General features: G+C 41.6%; 1 protein-coding gene across 1 annotated transcript in view; it reads left to right on the top strand.

Annotated features, from left to right (window-relative positions):
- The window catches only part of mypn (myopalladin), a 105134-nt gene that overhangs the window by 53876 nt on the left and 29934 nt on the right, over positions 1-21324 (top strand). Inside the window, exons 7-12 of the mRNA XM_055647172.1 lie at positions 370-511; positions 5573-5596; positions 8572-8688; positions 12441-12768; positions 16262-16855; positions 20040-20184. Coding sequence (XP_055503147.1) covers positions 370-511; positions 5573-5596; positions 8572-8688; positions 12441-12768; positions 16262-16855; positions 20040-20184 — 1350 coding nt within the window. The remainder of the gene's footprint in view (positions 1-369; positions 512-5572; positions 5597-8571; positions 8689-12440; positions 12769-16261; positions 16856-20039; positions 20185-21324) is intronic.

The following is a 21324-nucleotide window of genomic DNA, read 5'->3' as shown; positions in this document are numbered from 1 at the left end:
CCAAATGTGGCCTCACCAATATCATGTCCAACTGTAACATGACCTCCCGAGTTCTATACTTTGTTATTTATTTTACTGTATTTATTCACCTTGCTACTGCTTATCATCTTGCCTTCAACTGGGTTCATCCCCTTTCATTCATCAATCTATATTTGTCCTTATCAGAAACTGCATGCACTTTATCTGCATTTAAGTTGTTGCAATATGTTGATGCATGTGATGCTAACAGCTGCTTGCAATTGCAATCAGTTAACTGTTTTATAAAGTATGATATCTGGGACACATTTAGAACTCTTGGTAAAGTAAGAATCTAGGTACCTCGCCAAGAACATATTTAGACTGATAAATTAACATTTACATGATTTGCAGCCACTGCAAGATGTGACATCAATAGAGGGACAACTGGTCGTATTGGAATGCAGAATAAAAGGAGTACCTTTCCCGAAAATAGAATGGTACAGAGAGGAAACGTTAATTGAAGATTCTCCTGATTTCCGAATCCTGCAGAAAAGTATGTGCTATTTATTATAGCAGCAACTAATCAATGTACCAAATCGAAATTTTCTGGATTATTTTAAAATTAATTTCCAAGCTGTGTGGCAAACCTATAAAGTGATTACTGTTTTTTGTTCTGATGTTTACATTGGTGATGTATTCTGGCTAATAAGTTGGAAGTGGATTTTGTTTGGTCTAAAGTTCTTTGATGAAGCAATGAAAAAGTCTGATGAAAGCAGTGTAGGTGATGTGTCAATTAATCTTCACAAGACATTTGACAAAGTACCAGGAGTTAAAAGGAGAATGCTTGTGTGGATACAAAATTGGCCAAGGGGCAGAAAGCAGAGAACATGGCTGAATGGATGTTTTTCAAACTGGAGAGAAATATGTGATGGTGTCACATGGAGAGCAGAAATAGAACTGCTGACACTTTTGATACATATTAACGACCTGGTATTGGGTGCATATGGCAATAGACCAATGTGACTGGCAGTTCCAAAGTTTTTAGGCACTTCCCTGCAAGTACATCCGAGATTTACGTGTATGTATTACTAGTTCAAGTTCTGCTAAGCGACAGATGCCAGTTCACCTGTCACCGTGAGTCATTACTCAAATCAATATGGATCCAGTACTCGAGCCTGGTCCCGCTGAGTTACTTCAGCAGAGCATTATGCCCCTGTCCCACTTAGGAAACCTGAACGGAAGCCTCTGGAGACTTTGCGCCCCACACAAGGTTTCCGTGTGGTTCCCGGAGGTTTTTGTCAGTCTCCCTACCCGATTACACTACCTGCAACCTCCGGCAACCACCTGCAACCTCCGGGAACCGCACGGAAACCTTGGGTGGGGCGCAAAGTCTCCAGAGGTTTCCGTTCAGGTTTCCTAAGTGGGACGGGGGCATTACTATACAGGTGATCCTGCAGTCAAACCAAAGGGCAACTAAGTGCCAAGGTTACATTGAGAGCAAGCATGTCTTTCAGCTTATGAATAGTGATGGTTTCAACATCAGTATTAGGTAGTATTAGTATTACAATGACTTATTTTGTGTGAGAGCTGAGTGATCCTGAGAGTTGTTTAAGCAGTGTGAATAGAGAAGTCAAGGCAAAGCCCGTACTCTTCAATCTTTCGGTACAAGTTTAGATCAGGCATCTCTGTCAACATGGATGAGTTGTGTTGAAGGGCCTGTTTCCATTCTTCATTCAAAGTCATTGCCTCACCAGCCAGGTTGAATGAACGAGGCAAACTTGCAGCTGGTTTCAAGACATTAGTCGGGAAATATGGTAATGTGGTTATGCAGCTAGAATTCTGGAACAATAACTCAGCGACACAGATTCAAATTCCACCAATGGTAGTTCGGGATTTTAATAAAAATACTTATAATACACTAGAATTAAAAATAATTCCGAATCAGTAATTGAAACTAGTAGATTGTAGTGAATGTCCATCTTCTTCACTATTGTCCTTCAGTGAATAGAGACAGAAATCTGACATGCATAACTGATCGGATTGTAGATCCATTAATTATGGAGTCATAACGTCATAGAGTAGTCACACAGAGTGGAAACGGGCCCTTTGGCCCAGTTTCCCCACACTGACCAACGTCCCATCTACACTCGAACCAACTGCCTGCTTTTGGCCCACATCCCTCCGAACCTGTCATATCCATGTACCTGTCTAATTGTTAATTAAATGTTGCAATAGTCCCTGCCTTAACTACCTTCTCTGGCAGCTTGTTCCATACACCCACCACCCTTTGTATAAAAAAGGTATTACTCAGATTCCTATTAAATCTTTTCCCCTAAATCATAAAAAACTATGTCCTCTGATCCTCGATTCCCTTACTCTTGGCAAGAGACTCTGGGCATCTACCTGATCTATTCCTCTCATGATTTTATACATCTCTATAAGATCACCCATCATCCTCCTGCGCTCCAAGGAATAGAGTCCAAGCCTACTCGACCTCTCCCTATAGCTCAGACCCTCGAGTTCTGGCAACATCCTTATAAAAGGTGTTCCTAAAGATTTCCGTGGAGCTTGGATCATTGGCAGGGATGTCACCTGACAATGTAAGATTTCTCACTTCTGATCCTGAACAAGTAATTGGGTTCACCAGTAAATGATGCTGGTCAGGAGGCAGTTTAAAGCTTTTTGTGTAATTGGTCTGACTGGAAAAGAAGGAAAATGTTCACTGAATGACAGATGTAGGGTCCAAGAGCAGATTCCCCAGTGTAAACATTTGGAACTCACCAGTGAAAATGCACAGCTAGAAAAATCACTAGCAGCAGACTTGGGGCTTCCAAATTGTACAGAAAGTTAGGGCTTCTAATGGAATAAATAGCTGTCATTTACAAAATAAACAGTGGTTTATAAATGCCATTCATAGAATGATGCACCACTAAAAGAGGTCATTCAACCCATCATACCTTTTAATGCAATTTAACTGCTTCTATTTTTATGACCAAATTGTACAAGCAAGTGCACAATTGCAACGAATAATCAGTCATGCAATGATAGTTTTACCTATTTAATTAATGACATGCTCCTCTATCCCCATAGCTTTGAAAAAACATATTTTCACATCCAATTCCCTTTAGAGAGTTAATATTGAATCTGCCTCTGTCACTATTTCAGATATATAAATATATCTGTATATGGAGCTGATTCTAACTCTCAGAATTCATTATATTTATGTGTCTGGATGCTGTGGCCATTAAATATGATCTTACTGTGTCTAACAATTTTTCAGAGTTTGAAGGACCTTTACGAAAACATTCCCACTCCAATAAATCAATGTTTGTTTTTGGAATTCAGCCTTAATAACTAAGAACAGTTAACACTATCCTTGCACAATTATTTGCTTCAGCTGCAGATTTGCAGGCAGTGTAGTTTGGTCAAAAAAAGATGGTAGCAAATTATGTTTTAATCAAATTATTTTCTGCAAGAATTTGAGGCAATCACAATGAAAATAAAAAAGAAAATGAAGAATAAAGTATTCCCAATTTCAAATTATTGAATTCTGCAATAATCACCAGATGAGCTGAGGCAGTTGCTCTTTACTATAATTGGAGTTGCTGCTCCAATATGATTGCTTGCAGAATTGTAACTTTGGGCAGTACAACTACTGTAAACAAAATCTGCTGACGTGCTGTGAACAAGGCAAAAAGAGGTTTCCTGGGCACTGATTCAAAATATTTGAAAGTATGTTATCTCCACAAGAGTTAAAACATTTTTTTTTTGTTTACTAACGTTAAAATTATTCCCAAATCTTGGGTAGATTGAACTGCATTTATGTTTTAATCTTTAAATAACGATTCATTAAGTTGAGGTGGCAGCGTTTTGAAGAGGTGCCAAAGGTGATCGATGAGGGAAGGGGGGTGAATGTTGTGTATATGGATTTCAGTAAACCATTTGATAAAGTCACTCATGGCAGGCTGATCCAGAAGATTAAGATGCATGGGATTAATAGTGGCTTGGCCATATGGATTTGGAACACGTTACCTGATAGAGGACAGAGGGTTATAGTGGAAGGACAAGCATCAGGCTGGATGTCTGTGACCAGTGGAGTTCTGCAGGGATCTGTGCTGGGACCTCTGCTGCTTGTGATGTACATAAATTACTTGGTTGTAAACGTAGGCGGATTGGTTAGTAAGTTTGCAGATGACACCAACATTCCTGGGGTCGTGGACTGTGAGGAAGGCTGTCAAAGTATACAGTAGGATATAGATCAGTTACAGAAATGGGAGTAGAGATGGCAGATGGAGTTTAATCCGAGAAAATGTGAGGTGTTGCACTTAGGGTGGTCAAACGAAAGGGGAAAAGATACAATTAATGCATGACCTTTAATGGCATTGATGCACCGAGGAATCATCGGGTCCAAGTTCATAACTCCCTAAAAGTGGCAACACAGTAGATAAAGTAGTAAAGAAGGCATATGATATGCTTGCCTTCACAGGGTGGGGCATTTAGTATAAAAGTCAGTGAGCCATGATGCAGCTTTATTGGACTTTGGTTCGGCCGCATTGGAGTATTGTGTGCAGTTCAGTTTGCCTCATTACAGGTATGGAGGCTTTGTAAAGGGTGCAAAGGAGTTTTACCAGATTTATGCTGGGAGTTTTAGTTTAGTTCAGAGATACCGCATGGTAGCAGGCCCTTCGGCTCATTGAGTCCGCGATGACCATAATCACCATATACTAGTTCTATCAAACAAACTAGGGACAATTTATGGAAGCCATTTAACCTACAAACCTACATGTGTTTAGCGTGTGGGAGGAAACTGGAGCACCCAGAGAACACCCACATGGTCATACGGAGAACATAAATAATTCCGTACAGGCAGGATCAGGATTGAACCCGGGTCTCTGGTGCTGTACGCTGCTATTCTACCTCTGCGCCACTGTGCCAGCTGTATTAGGTACAGGGAGAGAGAAGTTGGACAGACTTGGATTGTTTTCTCTGGAACACTGAAGGTTGCGGGTAGAGCTGATAGAAGTATGTGAAATTATGAGAGACGGAGATAAGGTAAATAGTCAGTTTACTAATCATCAGTCTGAAGAAGGGTCTCGACCCGAAACGTCATCTATTCCTTCGCTCCATAGATGCTGCCTCGTCCGCTGAGTTTCTCCAGCATTTTTGTCTACCTTTGATTTTTCCAGCATCTGCAGTCCTTTCTTAAACTGGTAAATAGTCAGATTCTATTTTTCCAGGATAGAGAAAAAAATCAAATACTTGAGGGCATAGCTTTGCGGTGAGAGTGGCAAGTGTTAAAGGAGATGTGCAGGGCAAGTCTTTCACACAGAGAGTGGTGAGTGACTGGTACGCATTCCAGGGGGTAGTGGTTGAAGCAGATACGTTAGTGACATTTAAAAGACTTTGGATAAACATATGGATATGCAGGGAATGGTGGGATATAGGTTATGTGCAGGTAGTTAAGTGATGGCCTTGGCATCGTGCTTGGCACAGACATTGTGAGTCGAAGGATCTGGTCTTGTGTTGTGTGCTCTATGTAAGTGTTTAAGTAAAAAATATATAGTTGTCCTAATGAACATTTTTTGTCTTTTCCTGTTTGTTTTTATTTATGTAGAGCCAAGATTAACGAGTGACTCAGGTGAGTGTTTGTACATTTTGCAATTGGTGAACATTTTCATGGGTTTGGTATCCAGATAAAATTAGCAAGACTTGAGCAGTTAACATTTTTGTAGGTGAAACATGATATCAAAACTTTTTGTATTTAGTTTCTGTAATTTGGTTTTACAACAGTGTGGAAGGAAAAGTAAATATAACAAAACCAAAATGTTATAAGACATTCATATTAATATTTACTGGAACTGTTGAAAGACTGATACCATCTACTATAATCGCAGTTGCTTTTAAGAGGTGGGTAATGATAATTGGTTCTCAATGATGCTACAGTTACACAGTATTTGCAGCCTAAATCCCAATTAAAGTCTAGTTTGGTGATATGGAAGTGAGCCTCCCAACATTATTCCAATTCGACGTTTTTGGAACTGGGAAAGAAGTCAAAGTAGAGAGATGCATTTCCATAATATATTTCATGTTGTCTGAAGGTTAGCCAGTGTCACAGCACTTGTGAGAGTCCTCTCCTTCTTGCGTATGGCGTGCACAGCCTAAAGTTGTAGGTCAAGGGTAGACATCCAGGCCAGGACAGCATCAGTTACTGGATGGATGGCACCAGTGAAAAGCCTCAGTGGGCAGTCATTCACGATGTGTGGGATGGTCTGGTCTGGATGTCCGTAATCGCAAGCAGGGCTGTCTGTCATCCCCCACTCATGCAGGTGATGGGCTGTTCTTGCTTGGAGGGTGCGGATTCTGTTCAGGGTTAGCCATTGCTTGTGATGGAAGTCAAATCCCAGTGGTTTCGCTGTGGGGTCTGTGACGTTGTTGTTGGCAACTTTCCAGACTCCGCACCACTCAGTCTTGGAGTCAAAGTCTTCCAGGGATTTGACTGAAGACCAAAAAGGTTTGCTGGACTTCAGGCGCATGTTGGGCAGATTGTTCAAGTCAGCATGGATGGGAAGGTCAGGGTTAGCCTCGATGGTGCACCAATCTTTCAACATCTTCTCCCTTCAGCGTATGAGAGAGGACAGGGAGCCACTGCAAAGATGTTGACTTAAGCTTCTCTGTGATGACCCGCATTGCAGAGTTAAGGACAGTGTCAACTCGTTTGGTGTGGCAGCTATTAGCCCAAGCTGTTGAGCAAACCTCGACTGTTGAGTAGATTAGGGCTACGCTTGCGGTACTAGGGTGTGTGCATTGGATCCCCAGCTGTTGCCTGCAAGTTTCCTGATGATGTTGACCCTTGCTTTTAGTTTATCAGCCACCATCTTCAGGTGTTCACGACAGGTGAGGGTGCGATCCAGGGTGACTCCGAGTTACTTGGGGAATTCTTCATTCTTCACCAGATTACCACAAAAGGACACTCGGAGCTTTGAATTGGACTTGTGGAAATGTAATCATTGTTGTAATGCAGCCAAAATATTATAAAATATTTGGTCTCTCTAAATCTGGATGCAAAAGATCAATTGTTGCTATTTTAAGATGTGCAAGAAGTGCCTTGGCCAATAATGTTTCCTTCAATCAACATCCTCCCTACTCACCAAAATTAATTGTCTCTTTATTCCTAGATATTCCTATATGTGTCCATTTTGGCTGCATTACAACTGTGATTAGACTTGTGGAAGTGTAATGACTGTTATAATGCAACCAAAATGTACACAGCAATATAGGAATAACGAGATAATTAGTTTTGGTGAGTCGGGAGGATGTTGATTGAAGGAAAAAATATTGGCCAAGGCACGTCTTGCATATCTTAAATTATCAACAATGGATCTTTTGCACTCAGATTTAGAGAGACCAAGTATTTTATAATTGGGGTATTGGGTGGGATATTGCAAGGTTGCCCACCAAAGGACCAGAACCTGGTGGGAGTGTTATGGCTGTGCCTGAGGCAGTTTGCCTGACTATTTCTTGGATGGTGGCCATGAACATATCATGTCATGGCTCAAGATCTGAAGCGGATTATATGGGAAGGAGTTGAAAAGACTAGGTAGAAATGTGAATTATTTGAATGCAAGTCTGGAGCAGTGAAAATTTAAATGTTTCACATAAGGTCATCCAAAGAAATCTTTCATAGAGAATGTACCTTTATGCACAAGTGGTATGGGAATCAACTTAGACATTTAAGAATGACACCAGGACGAACTTGATTGATATCCCAAAATGGAATGCAATGACCCAGAAGTGGTTGTTATCACGTGTTGCTCTAAAAAAGATACATTTTAATTACTTAATGCTGAAATAAGTAAATTATGTGATCAAATTTCTCTCTTTTTTAATATTCAACAGTAATTGTATATGCAAAGACCAAATGTGTTGGAAATCTTATATTCAATGTTATATTTTTCAATGCATGTTCACAGGTGTGAGTCTTAATGCTGGCTCTACAAATGCCACAAAATGCCGCTGACGCCACAAAAATTGGTATAATTGTAGATAGGGTGTCAAAATATACAGTGGGATAATGATCAATTAGAATTATGGAATGAGAAAGGGCAAATGGAGATTAATGCAGTTATGTGTGAGATGGTGCACTCCGGGAGGTCTAGGAGGAAAGTGGATGGACTCTTAAGACCATACAGAGGGATCTTGAGGTGCATATCCATAACTTCCTACGCTATCTAAGCCACTTAATAATTTTATATACTTCTATCAGGTCTCTCTGCAACCACTGGCATTCCAAGGAAAACAATCCAAACTGTCCAACTTCTCCCTGTAGCTAATACCTCCTAATCCAGGCATCATTTTGGCAAACCTTCCCTGCACCCTTTCCAAAGCAGGCACAAGGGCAATAACTTGGATACATTTAGACAGACACATGATCAGGATAAGGTTGGATCATATTTCATTGTTAAAAATGTTATGTTTTAATCAAACATGTGTACATGAAAAAGTACAGACAAAGCAGAAAATGCTGGCCGGTGAAACTCGCTGTAACATATGATATGGATATATACTTGAAAGTTAGTTTGAAATCATCTGTAATTCATTTGAATATTTTTGTAGCGGAGATCTGCACCCTGGTAATTGCTGAAGCTTTTGCTGAAGACTCTGGGATGTTTACATGTACAGCTAGCAACAAGTACGGCACCATGTCCAGCTCTGCTCATCTCAACGTCCGTGGTACGTCTTCCCTCCTTTTAAATTTTCTTTACTATATTATTGACGTTTTGCTTTAATGGAATATGAAAAAGATACATAACATCTTCAAAAAGTGATTATTTTAATCAAACTGTGTGGGATGCAGCAACCCATCAACATTAGATACAGGTTCACTGGCACTAATTTAAGATTAAACCACAGACTTCAGAAGGCCGTAGGCTCAAGGGATTAACCTTGATAGGGTCAGATGGAAAATGCAGTAGGATTGGGCAGTGGTTCAGAAACTGGGTATCCTGCACCAAGTGACACCTACCCTGACACCCAAGCATTGTCTACCATTTAAAAAAACAAGTTAAAACACAAGCTATATGGTAGTGATGGTAGAGGTAGTGAATGTATAAATGGTGGAACTTTCCCCACACATTTGGCTGAGCGCTGCCAGTGTTGTTTGTGCACAAAAAGGTGCCAGTGTCCACATACCAATTAAAACCTAAACTGCATTTATCCATCAACTAATTTAATAAACTAATAACTAAAAAGTATAAAATCAAAATAAAATTCTTAACATTTGAAGAACTAGTTTTTAACTTTTTAGAGGTGCCGGTACACTGTATCGGCACATAGGGATACTGAGTTGGATGATCAGCCATGATCATATTGAATGGCGGTGCAGGCTCGAAGGGCCGAATGGCCTACTCCTGCACCTAATTTCTATGTTTCTATGTTTCTATACCATCACAAAAACGTACTAAACACATTCAAGACGTAATTCGTACCACACTCTTGAATGGAAAGTTTAGGCATTCACTACGTCTACCATCACTACTATATAGCTTCAATGTATTATCCGCAAAATTCAATGTGGCAATGCAGGCAGGCTTCTTCAATTGCATTTCCACCACATTGGGGGAGAGTAGCAGACACATGGAGATAGCATCGTGTACAAACCCGTTTCAAAGCCATGCACCACCTCAGTTGGAAATACTTCACTATCCATTCATAGTTGCTGTGTCAAAATCCTGGACCTCGCTGACAATGCAGGGGGTGAACATTCACCATAATCCTCAGTGATTTAGTATGCAGGTAGTCTACCTGCCTACTAACTACTACCTACTAACTAAGGTAGACAAAAATGCTGGAGAAGCACTCAGCGGGTGATGCAGCATCTATGGAGCGAAGGAAATGGACAACGTTTCGGGCCGAAATGTTGCCTATTTCCTTCACTCCATAGATGCTGCCTCGCCCGCTGAGTCTGTCCAGCACTTTTGCCTACCTTTGATTTTCCAGCATCTGCAGTTCCTTCTTGAACATTTTACCTACTAACTAATCAAGGCATTAACTAATGGCGTTACCACAGTCATCCCATTCCACAAGTGAAGAGAGACAAATATTTAAAGGCAAATGCACTGGATTAGACAGCAGAGTGTGGGATCAAACAGAAATTCCCCAGGATTAGAAAACACGTTTAGGTATCCCGTGGAACTAAGAAGCACCCTATAAAATTAAACCGGCATTTTACAAGATCAGGTTGCATTCCCAAAGGATTATGAAGCAGCCACACAAGATTAGATAGTAACTCCACGGGATCATATAACAGCTCCAGTAGTTAAATGGTAGTTTTAAGGAATTAACAAATTCAGGTTAGGCATCTATTCTTTGGATGTAGCAACATAACCTAATTGATGTGTAGCTATTTTAAAGTAACAAACAGCAGGCCAAATAATTAAAAGAAACAGTATTCTGTAGACATCAGCCATAGACAGTCCATGAACAGTTTGCAAAATCCTTATAGGATTGACACAAAAAGGTGGAGTAACTCAGCAGGTCAGCCAACATCTCTGGGGAAAGGGAATAAGTGACGTTTTGGGTTGAGACCCTTCTTCAGACTCTGGGGAAAAGGAGACTAGAGATATAGAAGGCTAAGGTGTATTCTCATCTCCCCCACTCACTTTTGTACTACCTTCCCAACCACACTTTCAGCTGCACAACCCTTTGGTTTCTGTGCTCACCGGGGTATGGCACCAGACGTCTTGCAGTGTTTCATGAGGCAGGAACGGGGTACTGGTTGTGGATGATCAGCCATGATCACATTGAACGGCGGTGCTGGCTCGAAAGGCCGAATGGCCTACTCCTGCACCTATTGTCTATTGTCTATTTACATTCTTTGAGATTCTGCTTCTTAATGACTTTCCTAACTCTTTAAGATCTGCCAGCAATACCTCAACTTTGAGACCAATGTTGGCCACGGTCTCTGGTTGTTTACCCTCTGGTCCAGAATATTATGATGCAACTCATAAAGGTTCTTAAACCAGGTATCAGGGAGATAACACCATTCTTGAACCAGGTCTGCAGCAACAGAAGTACCTGCATGCCGAGAAAACTCTGGAAACACATAACTATTGTTCTATTGTCAATACTCCTCCTTGAAATTTAGGCATACAGCGTGGAAGCAGGCCCTTCAGCCCAACTTGCCCATGCTGACTAGCATGCCCCATCTACACTAGTCCCATCTGGCTACCTTTGGCCCATATACCTCTAAACCCATCCTATCTGTGACCTTTGCCCACCTGCATGTTTTTTCAATAGGATGTGCATCCTAAGATGTACAGCTCCCAGCTCTGATCCTCTTTCAGCCAAGTGCCTGTGATGCCCACAACATCACACCTACCCATCAGCTCATCCACCTTGTTCCCTAAACTGTGTGCATTGAAATATAACACCTTTAGTTCAGTGGGACAGGCAGCATCTCGAGAGAGAAGGAATGAGTGATGTTTCAGATCGAGATCTTCTTCAGTCTGAAGAAAGGTCTCGACCCGAAACGTCACCCATTTCTTCCCTCCAGAAATGCTGCATGTCCCGCTGAGTTACTCCAGCATTTTGTGTCTACCTTCGATTTAAACCAGCATCTGCAGTTCTTTCCTACACCTTTAGTTCAGTATTTACCACCCTTTTTCTCAATTTTGGACCCCATTTTGCCTGACCTTAGATTCTTATCCTCTTTCAAACTTTTTGTTCTATTACTCCTTCCAGGGACCTTCGTAACATCCCCATGCACTCTCCTTCTCTTTTACTTCATCCATACATCTCCAATTTGTTGAACCCACTTCTCACTATCCTTCTTGTACAGTTGGACACCATGCCCTAATTGCGTTCTCCGCTGCTCAAACTTCTTCAACTTTGGTATTCATTGTTCTCCTGAACTACCTTGCACCTCTTTTCTTTGTCCATCTGCCGTCAACCAATCTTTCTTTGATACTCTCTTAAGTAATGGTTGAAGTTAGGTTGATTGAATTGAACTGATCAATGGATACAGCATGGAAACAGGACCTTCGGCCCACTGAGACCAGGCTGACCATTGATCACTGGTTCACACTTGTTTTACATTATCCTACTTTCCTATCTACTCCCTACACACTAGGGGTGATTTTAGAGGCCAATTAACCTACAAACCTGCACGTCTTTGGGATATAGGAGGAAACCGGAGCACCCGATAGAAACCCACATGGTCACAGGGAGAATGTGCAAACTCCACACTGTCAGCACCTAAGGTCAGGATTGAACTACGGTCTCTGGCACTGTGAGACAGCAGCTCTACCAGCTGCACCATTGTGGCCCCACCCCCAACGCCACTGGTTTTAGAAATGGGTCAGCAATTAAATTTTAAAAGGTTCCCCAGTTACCAAGTTCCAAGTTTAGCGCACCATAAAACCAATGCTCCAAATAACTGAATTCTGTGCTTCTCTGGAAGAAACTGATGGATAGCTTTTTCATAGGAACTGAAGATCACAATGCTGTTAACCTGAATGCTTCAAGCTCGGTGATTGTTGAGGCCACTGCAACAAATATGCAGATCCAGCCAAATAAAATGCTGTTACAATCCAGTGTGCCTTTTAAGCCGAAACTGGAGAGTGTTCTTGTGAACCACCAAGACCACAAGCCTAAAGCTGGGTTGCGAGTTCATTTTAAATTACCTGAAGATGATGCAGGAAGAGAACCTTCGTTTGAGGAGGGACATGACAAAACTAACAAACAGAATACCTGGACATCAGGGCAAATTTCACCCACAAAAGAGCCTCCACCTGTACTTGCCAAACCAAAACTGTGAGTATTTTAATTGCAGATGCAGTGCATGCATTACTATTGAATTATCAAACACATGTTTAAGTGAAGATAGTCTCCTAACTCTTGTATGAGTAAGATGTATTAAACAGACATTGTTTTACATTACATAAATGTTTAACATTTCTAGGCTATCAAAGTCACTTGGGTTGTAATGCAGTGAAATATTATTGGAGTGAATATTTTAAGATTGTAAATTTCAAATCAGAATTATGCAGACAATAGAAGAAGATTGGAGGATGGGTTGTTCTAATAATGAGCCTGCCATCGACGCTCTAACTGCGGCCTTCGGATTTCAACAACGAGGAGCCCGCAGTCTCAGGGAGAGGCTGATGCTGGGAAGCTGCAAAGTCACAGGAGATTCCACCAGCCCCGACCCGGGGTCCGATCGCCTGGCGCGGGGGAGCTGAGATCCCCCCGATGCAGATGCTTGATCGCCCCGATGCAGAGGGCCCGACCGCCGGCTATGGGAGCCAAGATCGTCCCGTCAACAGTAGGCTTGAGGCCCCCGACTGCGGGAGGACAAAGAAGGGAAGAGATTTAACTTTTTTTTTACCTTTCATCACAGAAGAATGTGGAGGAGTCACTGTGGTGGATGTTTATGCTAAAATGTATTTTGTGTCTTTTGCTTTTAATTGGTGTGACTGTATGGCAAGTCAAATTCCTCTTATGTTGCAAAACACACTTGGCTAATAAAGTATGATTATGATGATAGATAAACATGTTTACACCACAACGGTATGAACATTGACTTCCCCAATTTCAAGTAGTCCTTGCTTTCTCCCTCCTTCCCCTCTCCCTCAAAGCTCTCCCACAGCCTACTGTCTCTGCCTCTTCCTTTCCTTCTTCTTTCCCCCCCCCCCCCCCCCCCCCCCCCCCCCCCCCCCAACCTCCACATCGGTCTGAAGAAGGGTCTAGGACCCGAAACGACTCCTATCCCTTCGCTCCATAGATGCTGCCTCGCCCGCTGAGTTTCTCCAGCATTTTTGTCTACCTATGATTACTGTTTGTCTCTGTGTGCGTGTGTGTGTGCGTGCGTGTGTGTGTTGAATTTTTTTGTTCTCATTTATTATATTGTTTACAGTGTGCTATGTTAACATATTCTGTTGCGCTATTGCAAGTAAGAATTTCATTGTTCAAACTGGGACATATGACAATAAAACACTCTGGACTCTTGATTTTGTGATTTGAATGTAAAGATTCCAGCTAATGTGTTGGGACTTTTGCTCGTCCTTCTGGTGCCTCAAATCTCTATGCTTAATCACTCAATTCAGTCACTTGGTTTTATTTTGCTACAGTCATGACATTTACAACTTTGACTATTCAACCTTGTTCACGTTATGCTCCTTCCCCGAATGATCAGGCAGGGTGCATTTGTTCCTGGATTATTTTAATATTAATGAACTTGCAGTTTCACTATCAAGGACATTACGAAAGTTGTCAAATCTCGGCTGCGAGTACAGTGCTACATTTCAACTGATAATAAAGGAAGTGTACAATATGGAGTACAGTGACGATATAAAGACAAGGTTATGTTTCATGGGAAATTTCTGACATTTCTACTTGTCGAACAAAATGATTCCGGGCTCGGTGACTGATTCGCTCAAAAGTTAAACAAATAACAGGTGTGTATTTGCAGTTCTGTAATTGAGCTCAATCAGGCGACTTAATGAGAGGCTGAAGCACTTCACTGAATTCATAAAACTGATCCCTTAATAATCTTATATGTTTCAATAAGATACCCTCTCATCGTTTTAAATTCCAGAGTATACAAGCCTAGTCGCTCCATTCTTTCAACATATGATAGTCCCGCCATCTCTGGAATTAACCTTGTGAACCTCCGCTGCACTCCCTCAATAGCAAGAATGTCCTTCCTCAACTTTGGAGACCAAAACTGCACACAATACTCCAGGTGTGGTCTCAGGTGTACAACTGCAGAAGGACCTCTTTGCTCCTATACTCAACTCCTCTTGTTGTGAAGGCCCACATGCCATTAGCAGGCCAACATAGATAGATAGCCTTTTATTGTCATTCAGACTTAGTCTGAACGAAATTGCAACAGTCATACATATAATACATACCCTTTGAGCCAGCACCGCCATAAACACACATTACACCACAGTGATCATGGCCACCATCTCACAATCAGTAAAAGTCTTAGGTCGCAGTCTGCTTTCTCCCCATATCCCTTGACTCCACCCCCCCCCCCTTTCAGAGCTCGATCTAAGAACAGTCTCTCGGCTGAAAGCACCCAGAGAATTGGGTTCCAGCTGCGCTCACCAGGCCTGAGAATTGCACAGAGTCCGAACCCCGGACTCAGGCCACCGCCGCCAAACATGTTTTTCCTCATCTACTGCGTTCTTCAGCCTGGCTGGGCTACCCCGACTTAAACCTCAAACTGTTGGGCCGCCCCGACTTGGGCTCGCTTCTCCCCCATCCGGGCCGCCCCGTTGGGCGCCGAACCTCCCTAGCCTTGCCAATCCCCGCATGTTTCAATATTATATTATACGGGATCCTCTTAATAATCTTATATGTTTCAATAAGATTCCCTCTCATCCTTCTAAACTCCAGAGTATACAAGCCCAGCCCGCTCCATTCTCTCAGCATATGATAGTCCCGCCATCTCGGGAATTAACCTTGTGAACCTCCGCTGCATTCCCTCAAGAAGATGTCCTTCCTCAAATTTGGAGACCAAAACTGCACACAATACTCCAGGTGTGGTCGCAGGTGTACAACTGCAGAAGAACCTCTTTGCTCCTATACTCGACTCCTATTGTTGTGAAGGCCCGCATGCCATTAGCAGGCCAACATGCCATTCAAGTTATCTCCATAGCTCTCCTGATTTGTTTTAAAATGTTAGACGATAAGAGAAGCATTGTAGGAAGTGGATGAGAAGGTGGGCTAACATAGAACTGGTGTGAATGGTAATCAATGGTCCGAAGGACCTGTTTCCATGTCACATCTCTAAACTAAACATTTCTTCCTCTCATTATCAGGACTCGTCTGTACCAATCAATTCTTACTCCTATTTATCAGAACGCTTCAGTGCTAATCATTCACTCACATTTACAAGAGGTCCCAGTACAAATCGGTTGATCAGACGCCTGTAGTACAAGATTTTTGTGGGTTGTATGGTGTATTGATGGAATGAGGCAATAAGTGCTGTATCAATTTTAAATCTATTACCTCTTTGTCAGTAAATAGGATCACTTTTATCCCAGGTTGATATAAAAGATTGGTTTACGTGTAAATTAATGAAGCAAGTTAAACAAAATTGGTAATTTGATGTTGAGTATATCTTTAAAGCACTCAATAAGATCATGTTACATTAAATTAAATATTTACATAACATCTAGCATGTAAATCTATTCATTCTGTTTAGAGATTTTTTAATATACTTGTTTACATCCATTGCAACTTACTGCGCTTACAATTAACTTAATGACATTTGTTATTTTTTCTTTTCTATGTGTAGCGATTCTCTCCAGTTGCGACAGTTGCACAACCAAGTTCTACTTGAACAACAGCAAGATCCGAGTGAAATACAGTCGACGACACAATCGCCGTCCTTGTCCACCTCCTTCCCATCTTCATCTCCAGCCACCATGAATATTCCCACTTCTACTCCTCATGTGTCTGCTCAGATACCTTCTGCCAGCAGGTCACCAATGCCAACCAACACTCTGCCCCAGGCATTTAATTACACCCGTCCGAAACAGTTCATTGCTGCTCAGAATGTCAGAAGTCATTCACCATCATTTTCTCCTCTGCCCACATCGATCACGATATCACAAAAAACAGAGAAGGACGATGGTAAAGAGAATTACTTTGGATTCTCACACACACAACACCATGTCATGTATCCCAGTTCACCAACCCCCGTTTCATATGGTTATTCAACAAATGCAATTGGACAAACGACTCCCCTTGTTCCACCTCTTCTAAATTTCCAGCCTCGGATTGCATCACCAGTTCACAACTCTGTGGCTTTCCTCAGCTCCGTGCTACCATCATTGCCCTCTGCACCACCTACCAATGCAATGGGTCTACCCATGGGTGCTCCAGTAATGTAAGTGTTAGTTACAAGACTTGTAACATTGCAGTAGAATTTAGTTGTGAAGAGATTTGAGAATAAGAGATTAAAGCTGTTTCCTGTGAAGGATGCGGGTGATGCAATGGACGAGATAGCAAAGGCAAGATTTTCCCCCATAACCCTCAATTTTACTGAATCGGGGACAGATATCGCAGTAGCCATAGTTGAATGAGAATGTGCTGTGATTTACCCTTGTCCAAATAACCCCCGGTACTACTTTCTAAAGGGCATGATCAGTGCCCAAATTGTGTGCACTGACATCTGCCTGCCAAAAAGAACAAAAAACGTTAAAATATTAATTTTTTAGTTGGTTGAATATTATTGCTTTCTCCCACCCCTAAAAGCTTGCCGTGGCATGTCTCCATTTCTGAACTTCGAGACATGACCTGATTTTAACTAACTGTCTGAAGAATTCTGAAGAAATGGTCTGAAGACTTTTCAGTTGAGTGAAACCATCACAAAACCCATACATTGCAGAGGCCACAAATAGCAGAACTGAATGAGAAGAGAATTTGCTGTTCTGCTTGTGTTATCCCTGCTCTAAACGAAGGGATATGTTTCACATGGATATTCAAGGTTAATGGTCAACGCAACAAAGTGAGACATGTCAGGTTATATTTTCCCTCATCGAAATAACAGTAAAAAGATATCCATAATATTATTTGGTCACATTTATAAATGTCTATATTCAGACAACAAAGTCAACTGCGCAAACATAATGGAACTGTTTCTGGTGTCCCTGACATGTTGAGTAATTTTCAAATCCTGGTATTTTAGTGATAGGCTTGGAAACGGGAATGGGAAATGGCAGATATTCACAATGGATTTTGATTAACCTGTTTGCTCAAGCAAAAATACAAAACAAATTCTGATTATGTCCTCCCACTCTATCCTTATATTTATAATTAATGCAATGGGTACTAATCGCAAATAGCAAAATGCTCAGTTTCCTCGGGAGCTTTTCTTATATCCCCCACAAATCTGGTAGGCAGACCCACCACTCTGTTTCTAAACATTCCAGGGTGACAGAGAGGTGAGGTAGGGCACTTGAGTTTTCTAAAGGACCTGTTCCTCATTTGTGTCCCCAGATATGTTCCTCAAATTTCAGGATTACTCACAATCCAAACATAAACAATCCCATTATGTTTGAGTACTTAATTATATTGCCTGTATACGCACATTTATAAATAATACTATGATTTTGATGAGAGAAAATCTCACCTTTAGTGACATGTTTTACCGTGATTTTACTTTGTTCCCCTTGAATAAACAGAACAAATCCTTTAATTTATTCATCATCGTTGAAAACATTAGAGACGCCGTGGTGCCGGTTTCCATCGGGAACGGTGACGGACACACCATACGTCTCTGTCCTCCAGTTCCTGCGGACTTCCGCCGCTGGAATTATAGAATTTTGGTGTGTGTGTTTTATCATCATCCCTTACAATGCTGTGTACGACAGTGATCGCAACATCTACTGAAGTGTGGATGGCCGTTGACTCGCTAAAAGTTCATCCGCCCTTTGACAGGTCTTGTTTTTGGGGGTCCACAGCTGGGGGTCCACAGCCCCCTCCTCACCTGGCAAACCAGGTGAGGGAGAGGGTTTAGTCACCGACTGTCCAACCATGGAGCAGGTAGCACGGGATTACATGGTACCCGTGGCGGGGGAACTTCCCCCCGACCTGATCTTTTAGAACAGGGGTAACTTTTCCTGAATGGCAAATCCTCTGCTCATTCAGTTCAGGCTGTGATAAGGAGTGAAATAATTTAGCAATTTTATCTTCCAGCATTCATTTCCAGTTTTTCCTGGTTGGATGCCGATTTAAGTCCTCTGTTCTGTACTTCTCCCAAAATATACTGTACTCTCCTGGAAGTTGTTGAGTTTTCTGCGAATGTTACCACGCACCACTTTGATCTTTCCGTGTTAAGATTGAGATGATAAAAAATATGCTTTGGCAACTATGTGATTAAACTGATTGCATAAGAATTATTGCCATTGGTAGAGACAGATTGCCACAGTGACTGAGTTGAAAACGTATGTTAATGGATAACTTAATTCTGAAGGGTATCAACTTAATAAATTATCTTGGAACATAATGGGGCAGATCTTCTATACAGTCGGGAGATGCGCTCGGATTTGACCATTTTAAACTTCTGGCAGAAACACATTACTACAGATTACAGACTGAAGTTTAGCCCTCTGCTTCAGTTAAGTGCCAGCACTAGGACACTAATGCTGCACTACGACATTGCAAAATTCCCCCCAGCTCCAAGCTTAACAAGTAAACATGGCACAAATAGAGCTGCCCCTTCTAAATAAACAAAGCCCGAGGAACACAATCTACGATTTGTTTCGATTCAGCCGGTTTAAATGCATTAGGTTTTTTTTAAATGTGTGCGACTGTTTTTTAGTATGTTAATCTTTTTTAAATGATATAAATTTTTGTTATTTTTTAATCTTTTAATATTTCTAAAGTGTTTTTACAAATGTAATAGATGATCATAAACTAGAGAGCTTAGCATAAGGCCAGAGTGGAAATGTTTAAATGAGCTGCGCAGTGCAAGTTTTTATATACAGGGAATACACTGCTGGGGGTGGTGGGGGGGGAGCAGATACAATAGTGGCATTTAAGAGGTAGTTAGATAGTGGCATGTATGTGCAGAGAATGGAGAGATATAGGACACATGCAGCAGAAGGGATTATTTTAAGTTGGCATCGTGTTCAACACAGGCATTGTAGGCCAAAGGAATCATACCTGTGCTGTTCTATGTTCTATGAACATTTTATTTAAAGAATACCTTTGATGCCTGATGTGTCTGAGAGTCGAGTTTCACTTGCCATCAAAGTCAGCTGGGAGGGCAGGCAGTCACATGTACTTAGCTGGGGATCTACAGTACTGGGCCTTAATAGGCGGCTGGTCTTCAAGAGGAGAACTACACACAGAATCACACTGGCAGAATAATGTGGTCCAGGTTCAAGTGGTCAGCAGTTGGGCAGTTCGTTGTTAGCAAAAGATTATGTGGATAATGCTTCAAATGAAAGAATGTTGATTGTGACGAACACATAGGTTTAAGCTATCAATGTTCTTTAATTTGAAGCATAGTTATTAACACGCATAAGTTTAAAACTGGGTGTCATTTTTATTCAATAATAATACAGTCCTGTACAAGGTGTCATGAAGAAAATGTTGAAATCACCTCGAATGTCCTCCAACGATGAAAAACGCGAAAGCAAGGATGCTGTAATGCGCGATTTAGATAGAATGTCAAGCTTCAAAGATGATCTTTTCCTCACTGGGCAGCAGGTGAGTTCTTCTTGCAATGAAGGAATTGAAAATACAAGTACATTTAGAATATGTGATTATATATAAATGACACAGACATAAATGTAAGTAGACATAAAATGCTAGAGAAACTCAGCGGGTGAGGCAGCATCTATGGAGAAAAGTAGTTTGCGACGTTTCGGGTTGAGACCCTTCTTCAGACTGATCAGACTGATCCAAAACGTCGCCTACTCCTTTACTACATAGATGCTGCCTCACCTGCTGAGTTTCTCCAACATTTAATTCTACTTTCAATTTTTCCAGCACCTGCAGTTTCTTCTTAAACAGACATAAATGTAGATGGGTTGGTGAGTATATTTGCTGATGGCACCAAAATCGGAGTAGTTGCAGAAGATACGCTGTCAGAAGATACAGTGGGGTATAGTCCTGCTGGAGAAATGGGTGGCGAAATGGCAGATGGAGTGTAATCTGAGCAGTGTAAGGTGATCCACTTTGAGAGGTTGACTGTAAGGAGAGAGAATACAGTTAGTGACAAGAGCCTTAACAACATTGATGTGCAGAGGGATCTTGGAGCCCAAGTTCAAAGCTTTCTAATGGTGGCAACACAGGCTGAAAGCATGGTTAAGCAGGCATATTGTATGCCTGTACTGATTGCCAAGGGCATTGAATACAAGAGTCAGTAAGTTATGCGGCCACTCTATAAGACTTGGGTTCCACCACATTTGGAGTATTGCTTGCAGTTCTGGCCGCCCCTTTACAGGAAAGATATGTAAGCTTTGGCGAGGGTGCAGAGGAGGTTTATCAGAATGTTTCCTGGATTGGAGGGTTTCCGCTGCAGGAAGAGGTGAATAGATTTGGATTGTTTTCTCTGGAGCGTCAGAGGTTTAGGGGGCGGGTGATAGAAGCATCTAAAATTATGAAAAGCATAGATAAGGTAGACAGTCAGAACTTTTTTTTCCCAGGGTGAAAATGTCCAACACAGAGTTGCTGATCGGGTTCAATCCTGACTACGGGTGCTGTCTGTACAGAGATTGTACATTCTCCGTGACTGCGTGGGTTTTCTCTGGGTGCTCCAGTTTCCTCCCACATTCCAAAGATGTGCAGGATTGTAGGTTAATTAGCTCCTGTAAATTGTCGCTAGTGCATAGGATAGAACTAGTG

Source organism: Leucoraja erinacea, chromosome 15 (assembly GCF_028641065.1).
Source record: "Leucoraja erinacea ecotype New England chromosome 15, Leri_hhj_1, whole genome shotgun sequence".
NCBI lineage: Eukaryota > Metazoa > Chordata > Chondrichthyes > Rajiformes > Rajidae > Leucoraja > Leucoraja erinaceus.
Note: the sequence above shows the minus strand (reverse complement) of the source record. Positions and strands in the feature narration are given on the sequence as shown.